The 12,706-nt window shown below is 38.2% G+C and overlaps 1 protein-coding gene and 1 pseudogene across 1 annotated transcript; both read left to right on the forward strand.

Moving 5' to 3' along the window:
* The first annotated feature begins 2,787 nt into the window (after positions 1–2,787).
* LOC145497376 (uncharacterized) lies at positions 2,788–3,978 on the forward strand (annotated as a pseudogene).
* A 587-nt stretch (positions 3,979–4,565) lies between these two features.
* Positions 4,566–7,530, forward strand: LOC145497377 (uncharacterized). Its single transcript, XM_081477194.1, has 4 exons — positions 4,566–4,694; positions 4,786–4,944; positions 5,070–5,253; positions 7,445–7,530. Exons 1-4 carry the CDS (start codon positions 4,575–4,577, stop codon positions 7,528–7,530), a joined length of 549 nt encoding a protein of 182 aa, XP_081333320.1. The 5' UTR covers positions 4,566–4,574.
* The last annotated feature ends 5,176 nt before the right edge of the window (positions 7,531–12,706 follow it).

Below are 12,706 nucleotides of genomic sequence, written 5' to 3' on the forward strand. Positions count from 1 at the left end.
TAACTCCATTGTTTAATGAATGAAACAGGAAGATTTTTCTTTCGCATTTTCTATGTTTCACTGAGTTCGAAAGTCTTCTTAGTGACACTGGATGGTTCTCTATCACTTACTATCAAAAGTAAGTGCTACATTCCACAATTAGCAACAGACACAGCTTTGTCAGCTTTCAAGCACGAACCAGTGTCCAGCAGGCTATTTTGCTTCGCATGCACAGCATCATAGACAGCCATGGTTGTTGTACTATTGCTCTGTGTTTCACTACTACCAGTGATATATCTCGTCACCTGAGGAAATACTTTTGTGTCTTTAAAGACACATTTTGTTCCCCGAAGGGAATTCACGTTTCCCAAAGGCTAGATTGTTTTCTGGTTTGTGTCTCGATGGACAATATTTTGATCTACGAACTAAAGGGAATTAATAGTTCCCCGAGGAAAAATTTTGTAATCCAGAAAAAGGTTTATGAATTGTCAAATCCTGTACGATCCTGTACATGGAGCATTTCGCAATGCTAAGCTGGACAAATCAATCGGCCATCATGGCCGTCTTAACCTATCAGCGACTCCGGGAACGTTTTCTTGAAGAAAATTCTATTCGCGCCTTCAGAAGCCTAAAATCTTTTTACGAACGAACACTGTGCACATTGCTTGAATACTGGGTCTGATTACTGGTCCAAAATAGGGTGAACACATAAATAGAGAATACTCTTACAGGATTTAGCCTCGCTGGTCGTTCGGTGAAATCATATAAGTAAGTAATGAGACCAGCAGAAGTTCGATTATACGAACATCGGACCGACTTCCGTTTGACTTCCAGCTACAGGAGACCGAATAGTTCCGACCACGGTCCGAAAATTGGACACTCTACTTACTTACACAAATGATAGCATAGTGGCTAGTGTTGCCTAGCAACAGTCGCCACAAAAACGGAATATATACAAGGAAGTTTACTGTTAAGATTAAGGAAGATTTAGACAGGTAGGCCATTTTTTAAGGTTTGACTTCATTGTGGTAGCTCACACAGTTTTTTGTTTGGACTATACCTAGCATTTTCACCTGGCGTTTTACCAATGTTCCCTTGATCTGATTTCCATGGAAAAGATAAACCAAAAAACTGAATATCGGTTAAAATTTTGTACGAACCAGATCTGCGATAGAAAAGCTCGTGCCAATTTCTTAAATTACGGTTTTAGGCAAGTAGAACATAGAAGAATAAAAACAATTCTGTATGTTTGATTTCGAATAAATCGCGAAAGCATTTGGAAACCGTGCTTTTTGTGTAATGAAATTAAATAGACTGAAAGAAGAACACTATTTCGATGAAATTTCTCCAAAAGATACCAAAAGGTGCATTTAAATTACTGTTTGAAGTCATGAGAGTTTTGTTGATTTTAGTTTTCGTGATCTCAAGAACGAGAATTTTTCCGCGCGACATCGCTTCCACGATAAATTTCGAATAATATCCGATTTTTAGCGCTTTTTTGAAAATCTCAAAAATGGCTCGGTAACAAGCTTTTTAGGCGATGACGTAGTAATTGCCTATTGCTATCGAGCTGAGGAATATTGGGAATTATTAAAACTTAGGTCATGGTAGATAGCCTACATTGGCTATCTACCATCTCATATCCAACGCGCGATCGTGGAATAATTGTTAATTATATAACAAGTCCGTAAGTTATTGTCGCATTTTGATTGGTTCTCACCTGTGACCTATTGGAGGACAGACGCATAGATCACGTCAATATTACAATCATTGCCATCTGTTTTTCAACATGGGGAAAGTTTTGAAAACTTGAGGTAATATTTTACCTCACTGGGCAAAGGAAAATATAGAAAAAAGTCTTCTCGAGGCTCTGAACAGGTACAAGAAGCAGGGAGAAGAAAGAAAGGCACATTCGTTTGAAGAAAATGACTCGGAAAAATTACTCGAGAGACTAATTATAAACGAAACACAAAAACGGTCTTGAAATTATTTCGAGGTAAGAAATAATTGCTTCTCCTTGAATTTAAGAAACCCAATAAGCAGAATGTTTATGAGGTTACTTTATTTAAAAAAATCAACTTTTGTAAGTCTTAAAATAATTGTTTACACAGATTGGTGTCATGAAAGAAACATCACAACATCACTTCTTGAAATGTCGAACACATAACCTTGTTTTCAGACGCGAATGTTCCAGTTCGTTTCAAGGCACAGCACGGTGCAAAGTATAGCTCACTACACCTCACGGCCAAGTGTATCGCAGCTAGAAAACTACCGACAGTATTTCAAATACACTTGAAAATCACCAACCACAGAGGACACAAATTTCCACCGTCATCAGGGCTCCTTTCATTCACAGCTCGAATAAAATGGCCCACGACACTTTTGTATAGAATATACTTTTGTGTAGAATGCATAAAGGTGTAATTGATAGTGGTTAGAAGGGCTCATGTCCCGTTTGTAAAGAAAATATTGGCCTCCTCAAAGTCCCTACTCGAATGGTGCTTTGACTCTTTGCCAAGCAAGAAGTTATTTGCACAACCTGTCGCTAGTGTATTAACTACGAAAATAGTGCTGTCTTTTCTTCAACAGCCCCAACAATCAGTGGTAGACCCTGAACCAGCCCAGTCTATTCGGCAAAGTTTGGAAAATGCACAGGCAGGAAAATTTTTACCAGCGAGAAGATATACACTGCATATGTGAAAACGAGGTTGAAGGAGTCGACAGATGGCAAAACTGTACTGTTCAAAACTGGTGGAAAGGTAAGCTTTCTTTTTACTTTCAATTTAAACTGTGTTTAACCCTTTCCCCCCTCACACTCCCTTTGCAACTTGGGCTGAAACCATCTCCCCCAACTGGACTCACTGCACTTCTTATATTTTCTTTAAGCCTCTAGGTATTGTGCATGTCCCGGTCGCACAAAAGCCTTCTGATCAAGTTACTCCAAGAATACGGCTTAATCGAACCAAGGCTCTCGAGAGAGTTGGTAACAAGATCAGTAGTGACCGATTTGATGTGCACATCATCCACACCCTGAAACGGAAGAGCCACGAGGAGAGAAGACAAATTTTGCATGATGCTCTGGGAAAGGAACCGTGTCCTCAACATCCCAGAGGGTCAAGCAAATGCCTCGAAAGCAGACCTGAGGATAACATAGTATCGTCTAAATAAGTCGAGATGGTAGATTTTCAAACAGTATTCTTGCACTACATAACGTAAAATAACAAAAACATTACATCTGCATCTCTTATATCCTTCCTTGTATTTTTCATTCAGATGGTTTGCCCAGTGGGGAATTAAGATGGAGAGTGAAAGGAAACAGAGGCAACGAAAGAGGGAACAAATTGGAAGTACGATTGAAGAGGAAATGCTTCCCCTTGAGTACACAGAGAGGAGGGGTAACAAGACTGTTACCATCATCAAGAAACTCCCTGTCCATATGTCAGTGATCTTAAGGACCACATAGTTTCCTTTGTGGATGACTGTGACTCGTAAGGAAGGCCACCCTAGTTACCTTAAATTTAAAAATACAAAACCATTTTCCACTTCATAACTTTCATACAACTTCTACCTCTTCTCATATCAGGGCTAGTTAACTTACTTGGCATAATGGCAATATACCACATGACAAATTATTTGTGAAAATAGGGGGAGATCATGGGCAAGCCTCTATGAAATTAGAGTTTCAATTAGCCAATGTAATCAAACCTAATTCAAGCAAAAAATTGTGGTATTTATCATTTATGAAGGCAGGGACACAAGAAACAATCTGCAAACAGTACTCCAACAACATGCTGATTCACTGAGGGAACTAACTGCCTTGAAAATAAAGTAAGGAAACTACCTTATCAACTAGCTAGAAACATATTACTTTGTCAATTTTCATTATTAACCATTCCGTAACTGTATTTGTTTAGGAACAAAACTCCAGTGTTGTTCTTTTTTGGCGATTATGAATTCCTCTGTAGGGTGATGGGCATCAGTGGTGCTAGTGGTAAGTGATATTCAAATGCATCTAAACGTTATGATTAATATACTTCTTAATTACATTTTGGAACTTATATCCATAGGTCGCCACTCATACCTGTGGTGTACTATCATTGCCCTAGAGATGACGCTTCCTAAGGACGAAAGATGTCCTGCTATTCTGAGGACCCTGGAGAACCTTGACGAGCAACATCAGAAATTTCTTGATGTTGCGGGCGACATCAAGAAGGCTAAGAATTATTTAAATGTAATTCATAAAGCCATTATTGATATGCCAATTGAACAGGTAAATAAGAGAAAACTCTTCAGCAAAATATTTTAACACTAACCACTTGCTGAGAAAATAATGTACTAAGAGGTTTTGTTTCTAACCTTTAGATTTGCATTCCTGGCCTCCACATTAGCTTGGGGCTGTTTTTGAAGTTTTTTTACGTGCTAGTCAAGGAGTGTGATGAGGTGGATGCAAGATTACCTGGAAATTAGCTGAAACTAACAATCAGCTTGAAACTTGGGGTGATTTAAATAAGCACACTACACTTTTGCGACAAGCTTCAAAACACTCAAAAACAGCTGAAAATTATGATGCCCAGGCCCAGGAAATTGAAGACAACATGATACACCAGCTGACTGTTGCCAGACAAGTCCTGGTTTTCAATGAAGACAACCAAAGCCCTGTCATCAACACAATGCTACAATCTGCAAGGGAACTTAGACAAAAAGCTGAAAACGAGGTTGGTAATGCTACAAACTACACTAATGAATCTAACTTCTCTTTAGTGTGTTTAATTAACTTCTGTATTTTCTTTTCTGATGTTGTTTCAGCGTGCTCAGTCACTGGCCATCCAATCCAGCACTTCACTGCCAAAGGGATCTGGTGTGGTTAACACGGCCATTGAAAATTTTCTCCAGGAGATCAATATTAAGCGACAAGCCTACCACAGTCAAAGCTCTGTTGGTAACCATGTTGATATCTGCCTAAAGGTCAGTTAACAAAGAAATTGAATTACTTTTCTTATTTTTTTATTTTTTTATTTTTTTTTGAAATAGTAATATACTTTTAAATACTTAACAAGTACAAGTATAAAGCTTGGAATATTTTTTGGTAGGTACATAACATCAAGAGACTGGGTGAAAAAGTAGTGGACACAACAAAAGATGCAGCTCCATCGTTTGAGGATGAAGCTTCAGTCATCCAGGAGAAGTACGAAACTATTCTGACACTTCTCTCCCAGTGCCACTCCAAGTACAACTCCAGTGAGGCAGTGGAAGATGAAGAAATAGATGTGCTAGGTACAACACCGACACTTTCAAATTACCTATCTGCATAAAAATATTTTTCTCTTTTTTTCACTCACGCATTTGTGAACTTTTTTACCTGGTAAACAGAAAGAGACATACATGCATTTGTCACAGGAAATTGTCGACGAGACAAATACAAAGTTTTAAACAAATGCTATCCAGTGAAATAGAATCATCAACTACGCTACGGATGTAATGGCAGCCAGCTCTCTTAACGTTATATCTTTACTGAGTACAATTTATAGTAGCATGGTCATACCTTTTTATTATTTTACCCTCTCTAAATTTGTCAATTGCTTTTTAGATACCTTTCTTTCTTTTATTTTTTTTTTCTGAACATTTGACATTGTCGGATATCTTCGAAGTGTTTCCGAGCTATAACCTGTATATTTAAAGAAATTATTGTATTTTTGGGATGCATATTGAAATTGGGCAATACATGGATACTGTAATTGCTCTCATATAGAAAATATTATATTTCTTTAAATTTTCTTGACCGTAAACATGTATTTGCGTAAATATGTATATACCTCTGTTAGAGTTACTCGATGGAAACTTCCAGACAACTCAGATTTCAGGAGTTGTGGCATAATCTTTTACGATTTCGCTTGAACAGTGAGTGAACACCGGCGGCTCTTGGTCTAAAACGACAATTTTGGCGCTGTCAAAGACGTAATATATCAAACACGAAAGACCGTGGTTGACCACATTTCTAAACATCGAGAAAAGAGTTGAAAAAACGACGCGAAGTGGAGAATTTTTGATGAAACTCGAGGTGTCTGAAAATGAGTTCAAACACTGTCCTAAGTGTTTGATATATCTTCTCAATTGAAACTAAAACTAAGACCAAACAGAGAAATGAAATCGTAGAAATCTATGCCAATTAAGATGAGATTTCCAAACACCTTCACGGCCGTAATTTTCCTTGTTTGAACTTGATGAATAATTAATGAGTTTGAGAAGGTAAGTTGTATGATCGATTGTCACTGACCGGTGAACTGAACAGCACAGTTTTCAACTGTTTTCATTATAAGTTAGGAGACCTGTGCTGACGGTCTTTTTTTGGTGAAGCTGAGACTAAGAAAATTGTGAAATCCAAGATGGCGGACTTATAGGGGTCCTGTGACGTCATAACCAACAAAAAGAGCATAATATTCTATTGCAGAGCGAGCTGAAGGTTATCTATATAATGGAAAATATTTTTATATGTCTTATTACTAATGTTGGTAAGATCGAAGGTTAGCTGGGAAATTTGAAGCTCGCAAATTGCGTGCTGTACTGTTTTTACTATTATTGTACTATTGTTACGGCAATTTTGTGTCTTTAGGGGTGCTGAGACTTCAAGTTTTTAATTTTAGATGATTTGACCTCAAAATGATCCTGAATATTATTTTTTATCAAGTTTACTTAAGTTGTAGTATTGTAGCAAATAACTCGGAAAACCGGCATTCAAATTTAAGGTACACTTAAGAATAGACCTTTCCCTCATTCCACTTCAGGGCGTACGAACAATAGCACCAGAGCGAGATTGGGATAGACATTTTCAAACATTTATTGTATTTTTGTTCGCCCTGACCTCGACTTGGCGCTATTGTTTGTTGGAATGCGGGAAATGTCTATTGGTTCATGCTTTTAGCTGTGCGTATATCGAATTGATGGATGCACACGGGAAGTTTGGAGAGCAGCCGAGAGCAGCTCTAGCTTCTTGAGTGCTCTCCAAACTTCCCAAGTGCACCTTTAACTCGATATCATCATCATCATCATCATCATCATCATCATCATCATCATCATCAACAATCCTTGTTGCCCTGAGTGGGGCATGGGGCCGCGATAACTCGATATACGTACAGCTGAAAGCATGAACCAATTCTTTTATAACGTGGCGACAACAACTTTGGCGCTAAAGCATGTTTTATTTGTGATTGATTACAAAGTTCTCAAAATGCACGGTGAAGGAAAGCAAAGGATATTAGGATCCTAACACGCCACAATCAGTTGATAAATGGTTAAGCGAAAACGCTTAACCTGTTTTCTGAAATTGTCAATGAAAAATTCGCTTCTTCGAATTAATTATAATGAAAATGTAGGCAGACAAAGTCAAAAATACTTGATAAAAATGTAGACAAACAAAGAACAAAGGAGACTTTTGTCTGATTGGCTGATTTGTTACCCTGGTACTCAGGCTCTTACTCGGCGCGCGCTGCCGATGGCGTCCGAAAGAGCGATTTCATCGTTGACTTTGCTTCATCGTTTGTTCTAGAGTTTTAGGTAAATGTTGCAGTTTTTTGCTTTGACCTCTTTTTCATAATGGCAGGAAAATGTAGGGCGGGAAAGCTCAAACTTCTCACGGCTTACCGTTTTCGCTTTTACTGGCGAGCAACTGTTTCCCTCGTGGCTTTGCAGATGGAAAAATGTTCCGCAACAAGTGCAAAAAACGCTCTTTAACAGCGCGTATGTAAAGTTTAGAGAAGGAGTAGTGTATAGAAAGTGCTGTGTTAAGTTAATTAACATGAGTGCAAGGGTGTTATAGTAAAAAAAGGATTTTGTCATGTCTATTTAATTAATTCAATACATGTATCGATCTGTAAAAACTCACTTTGATTGGCTTCCTTGGAAATCAATGTGACGTTATTGTAGAAATTGCGTTCTCCACTCTGAATCTTGCTCTGTTTTTATGGGCATTTGCAAGATAGGGAAGTTACATCAAAAATAGCATTGAAATATACGCATAAAGTGAGCTGTTGTACTAACCAATTTCAAGCATCCCTTTAATTTAACTATTAACTTAATTACAATTATTATTCCATTACTAAATACAATTAGTGCTATTGTGTTTGCAAGCAGAGAAACTCTTTTATGGATAGCACTTAATCTTTCCTTCGTCAGAAAAACAGTTATCACAAAATATTGCTTGCAGGTGCTGTTGTTTCTTTGAAAAATATGTATTTTTTGTTTCCTGTTTTTTTAAGAATGATAAATGGGTGTGATGTAACACAATAATGTTCAAGTCCAGGTTGATAGCTTTATAAAACAGTCATTGTGTGAAAAAAGGTACCACGCCACAAACATCAAAACAGTTGCCACCTCTCAAGAGGTTTGTCTTTCCAATGAATTGAATCATAAAAATTGTAAATTATGTACAAATAAATGTAGTAGACTGTAGTGATGTAATCATGTTTATGTCATTTGTGTTACTTGGTTTGAGAAAAGTGTTACAGCTAGTGGAAGCTCTCAAAAGTGGACACCCCCAAGACCCAAAAAAAGTGTGCCGAACTGGAGCTGTCTGCTTTCAAGAATATTTCTAATAAGGGGCCACTAGGAGTTTAAGGGATGGATAAGGGATGCCCAGCTAACCACAAACATTGTAAATACAAGAAATACTGCAATATTAATGATCTTTTTGTTCTATTACCTTGGGCAATGCTGCAATTATGGCGATAACCGAATACAGCACTGTATACTGCAGTATTAGGACTGACTATTAGAAATAATTAAGAGCAAATCATAATTGCAGCCAACATTAACAGTCTCACTGCAACAAAATGCAGTGATACAATTTACAAATGTTCAAGTATCTATCATAGTCAGGCCCAATTCCTTTCGGGTGTCTCCTGATACGAGCGTAAAACAAAGGAAAAGACTAAATCTTACTCCCTCGAGATGTCCAGGGGCCTGTTTCTTGAAAGCCCCAGAAACTTTTCGGCCTGCAAAGCCATTTTTAATTAATCTGTATCTTAAAACAGAGAGGTGTATACGCCCGAAACCTTTTGTATGAAGAGGACCTCTGTTCGAACATGTGAATAAAACAGCTCTGTAATCATGAGGTTTGAGATTTTTGCTACCACTTTCCGGGTGTGAAAACATTTCAGATCCTTCAAGAAATGGGCCCCAGGGCAACCTATGGGAATGCCCAATTACGAGGATGAGTAAATAAACAGCTTGTTTGGGAGTTCAACCAGAGTTTTGTGAAGGCTGTCGTAAATAGAACTGTCTGTTTATAAGAGTGTCCATTAATAATAAGAGAGCTTAAGACAGCTTTCACAGTAAGTAGACTAGCCATGGTGGCCTGATGGTCAGCGCGCTGGACTCCTGATTGAACTATTCAGGTTTGGGCCTTGGCTGGAGTCATTACATTGTGTTCTTGGGTAAGACAGTTTACCAATACTCTTGCAATGCTTCTCTCCGCCCAGGTGTATAAATGGGCGGCGCTGAATTTTAATGCTAGGGGTAACCCTGCAATGGACTGGCAACTCATCCATGCTGTGGAAACTGGGGTATGCTCAGGCAGCATGGACCACTTGGCCTGTTGCAGACTTAACTAAGTACTTGCCATCCATTTGAGCTTTTAGCATTTTTTTGGGATTATTAGTGAGCCATATGAGAAATAAAAGTCACAATATTGTTTTGCAGAGAAAACATTATATAGTATTGAAATGGTTCTTTTCAGGACCACTCATACCACTCTTTTCAGAGCTATGAAAAGAAACAAAAATTGTCAATGCAGTCAATGACCTGATGTCAAAAGTAGGAATGGCCATGTAGAAAAATCTTCTGTCTGCGTGATGACAATTGACTAACAAATGTTTATTTTCAAAACTCATTCAGTTTTCTGCACCACTTCTGGTTTCCCACATAACTTTGGAGAAGTCAATGCTTAAGGAGAAACTGTTGAGGAAACCTTTATCTTTATTACCTTAGTTTCTTTGTGAAATGAGTTTACATATGTCATGATTAATTTAATTTTGCTGCCATTGCATATACTCTAAAATCGCTGCATCTGCAAGAAAACAATGGCAAAAGACGTTTTTCTCACTGTCACAGATATAAAGTTATGAATACCGTAACTTTCTTCAAGTCGTAAGTTTATGTAAGATACTCGAAAATGGTTCTTGACTAACTGATGTCACGCTTTGGTCGAAAGAAGCAAATTTTGGTCGTGGAAGATTCCTCTTCGAGGTGAATTTTGGGCAACCGGAACACCGAAAACATCCTCATTTCTTTACGTTAAACTGTAGCAGAGTAACTGTAGTTTCACTAGTTAAAGCCGATTCCCATATCACAAATTAGTTTTTCGCATATTCACAAAAACGCCAGCTCAGGCAAGACGGACCAACCGATAAACCAGCGTTGCCAGCGAGTTTCCTGAAATCAAATGCGGGGATATTTTGTTTGATAAGGTTTATAACAACAAGGGCTGGCTGGAGTAAACTTTCGCTCAACTTAAATCAAATGAATGCTTTTCTTCAACAGTATAAAACAATGTCGCTCATTTTAAGAGTTGTAAAACGCGAAGCGTTATAAACTGAATTTCTAGAATTGAATTCCGACCTCAAATCATTCATCCGACTAATAGTAAACAGAAGAACACCGGAAACGGGATACCAAATTTTGCCAGGGCATAGTGCACACATTAAACAGTCACCCATTAATGGGAATTCACATATCACAAAGAAGTACAAAAGTCTCAGAGGTTTGAAAACAAATTTTAATTTTGAAGTAAAAAGAAATTTCATTTATCGATCACAACATTCACTTCACTTGAAAATGAAATGGTTTAACTCAAATACACAAAGGTACCCAGAATATGAAAAAATAACCTCGTAACAATGCTGGACTCGAATTTAGTGAAGGATTGACGAAAAAAGAATTGGTGAGATTTTCTTGTTTAACCACACTTTGAAATCGAAAATGAGAACAAACATGGTTGCCTCATCTCCGCAAGATGAGACGGAGAAAAATCTAAAATATAAGCTCAAGGAACCAGTAATACGTTTTACTTACCACAGTAGCCATGTTCCTTTTGGTTGGCGTCGAATAAGACCTGTGGTACTCTTCAGAGCACTGCAAAAATGAATCAACCCTTGCTTTGCTTCATCTTTGTCCCAAGGAAATCGCCATCTTTGTCGGTGACATGTGTGCACGAAAAGCGGTTTATCGACACTAAAATTACCACAAGCGAAATGAAACGGGCAATTTTCTCTTCACTTGGAATTGCTTTTCACGCTAACATGCCTTACATGACTTACTGAGGACCTATTAAAGAATGATTCTCCTTCGAAAGTTCGGTTGTCAAATTCGGCAGCACCGAAAACCGCGTATTCAAGCAAAAGTGCGAAAACCAGGTGAAAACAAGAAAACTTTCATACTTTTTCGGGCATGCGGAGACAAAAGTCCCCTTTGTTCAAACAAAGTCAAAATACTCACGTTTAAGTAAACATCTTCGCTTAACAAAAGTTAAAAGCTCGAAGTAGAGTTTGGATTGTTCAGAATAATCTTCACATTGCCAAAACTTAAACAAAAGAAACTTGCACTAAAGTCGAGGGGATTTTGCAGCTAAATTGAAACTGTACAGGTCACCTTATATACGCACGGCCGTGCGTACATAGAGATTTCGTTCATGATGCCTCAATAGACTCTTTGCAGGATCCGGTCACATGGTACGGAATAAATTATGCTGGGACGCAAGTTACACAGTGGGACTTTCAAAACAAAGGAAAGTCGGGCTGGACTGGTGCGAGTTCCTTTGTTTTGGAAGTCCCACTGTGTAGCTTGCGTCCTAGCATAATTTATTCCGTACCATGTGACCGGATCGTGCAAAGGGCCTATAGGAATTAGATAGGACTAGCGCCCGCTTTATGTTATAAATGTTGATTTCACTTCTAAACGAACGTAGTAATTACACGTAATGATGACTACTGAAATAATTGCCAATCTTATCTGCATAACCTTTCAACACTCAAATGACTTGAATTCGTCTTCGATAGTACTCCATCAGTCACAACTGTCATCATAATAATATTGGGCCACAACAACTCTAAGATACTCTCCAATTTATTCCAATTACCAAGGGTTTTAACAAAGTTAAACTTGCAATGCAAAGCGAGGAAGCGCCGTGTTTCGAGATGCTGGATCAGACTAGTTCAGAAGGTTTCTGGCGACTTTTCAAAGATTCCCAAACACTTTACTTTTCATAAATTTATTAAATTATCTAATGAGAGTCTTTGCATGGAATGGTTGTGTGTGACGACTAACACGGTAACAAACAAATTCAAAGGAGACCTCTCAGAGCAAAGGACATTTATTTCTGTCGCAAGTACGTCAAATTATATTCTAGAATCGATGCAGTAGATTCTTGCAACGTCCAGTTTCACCAGTTGTGCTTCAACGTGCTTCTGAGCTGATACTTCAAACTGCAACAAAGCAAAAAAAGAAGACAAAATGCCTTAGAATTGAGTTATGATATGTCGTTTTTGAGAGCGGGAACTGAGCAAAAGTTTGATATACTACAGTATCTCAGTTCTGACCTTAGTAAAAGCAAGTTTGGATACGACGCCTTTAATTATTAATGGAGGCTCATGGATTTGATTGCCTCAAGCTAGTCTCCTCTTGCAGTCCCAACTGGCGGTCGTCTACATCTTTTCTAGCAACATTTGCCCAATTCTGC

The sequence above is a fragment of the Orbicella franksi genome, chromosome 9 (genome assembly GCF_964199315.1).
Source record: "Orbicella franksi chromosome 9, jaOrbFran1.1, whole genome shotgun sequence".
Taxonomy (NCBI): Eukaryota; Metazoa; Cnidaria; class Anthozoa; order Scleractinia; family Merulinidae; genus Orbicella; species Orbicella franksi.

Bases quoted from the DNA above. Each gene is read 5' to 3' on its own strand.
- LOC145497377 (XM_081477194.1), top strand. From the start codon at position 4,575: ATGATACACCAGCTGACTGTTGCCAGACAAGTCCTGGTTTTCAATGAA. The intron at 4,695-4,785 runs GTTGGTAATGCT...ATGTTGTTTCAG, and splicing joins GACAAAAAGCTGAAAACGAG to CGTGCTCAGTCACTGGCCAT. The intron at 5,254-7,444 runs GTACAACACCGA...CCTGGTACTCAG, and splicing joins TGAAGAAATAGATGTGCTAG to GCTCTTACTCGGCGCGCGCT.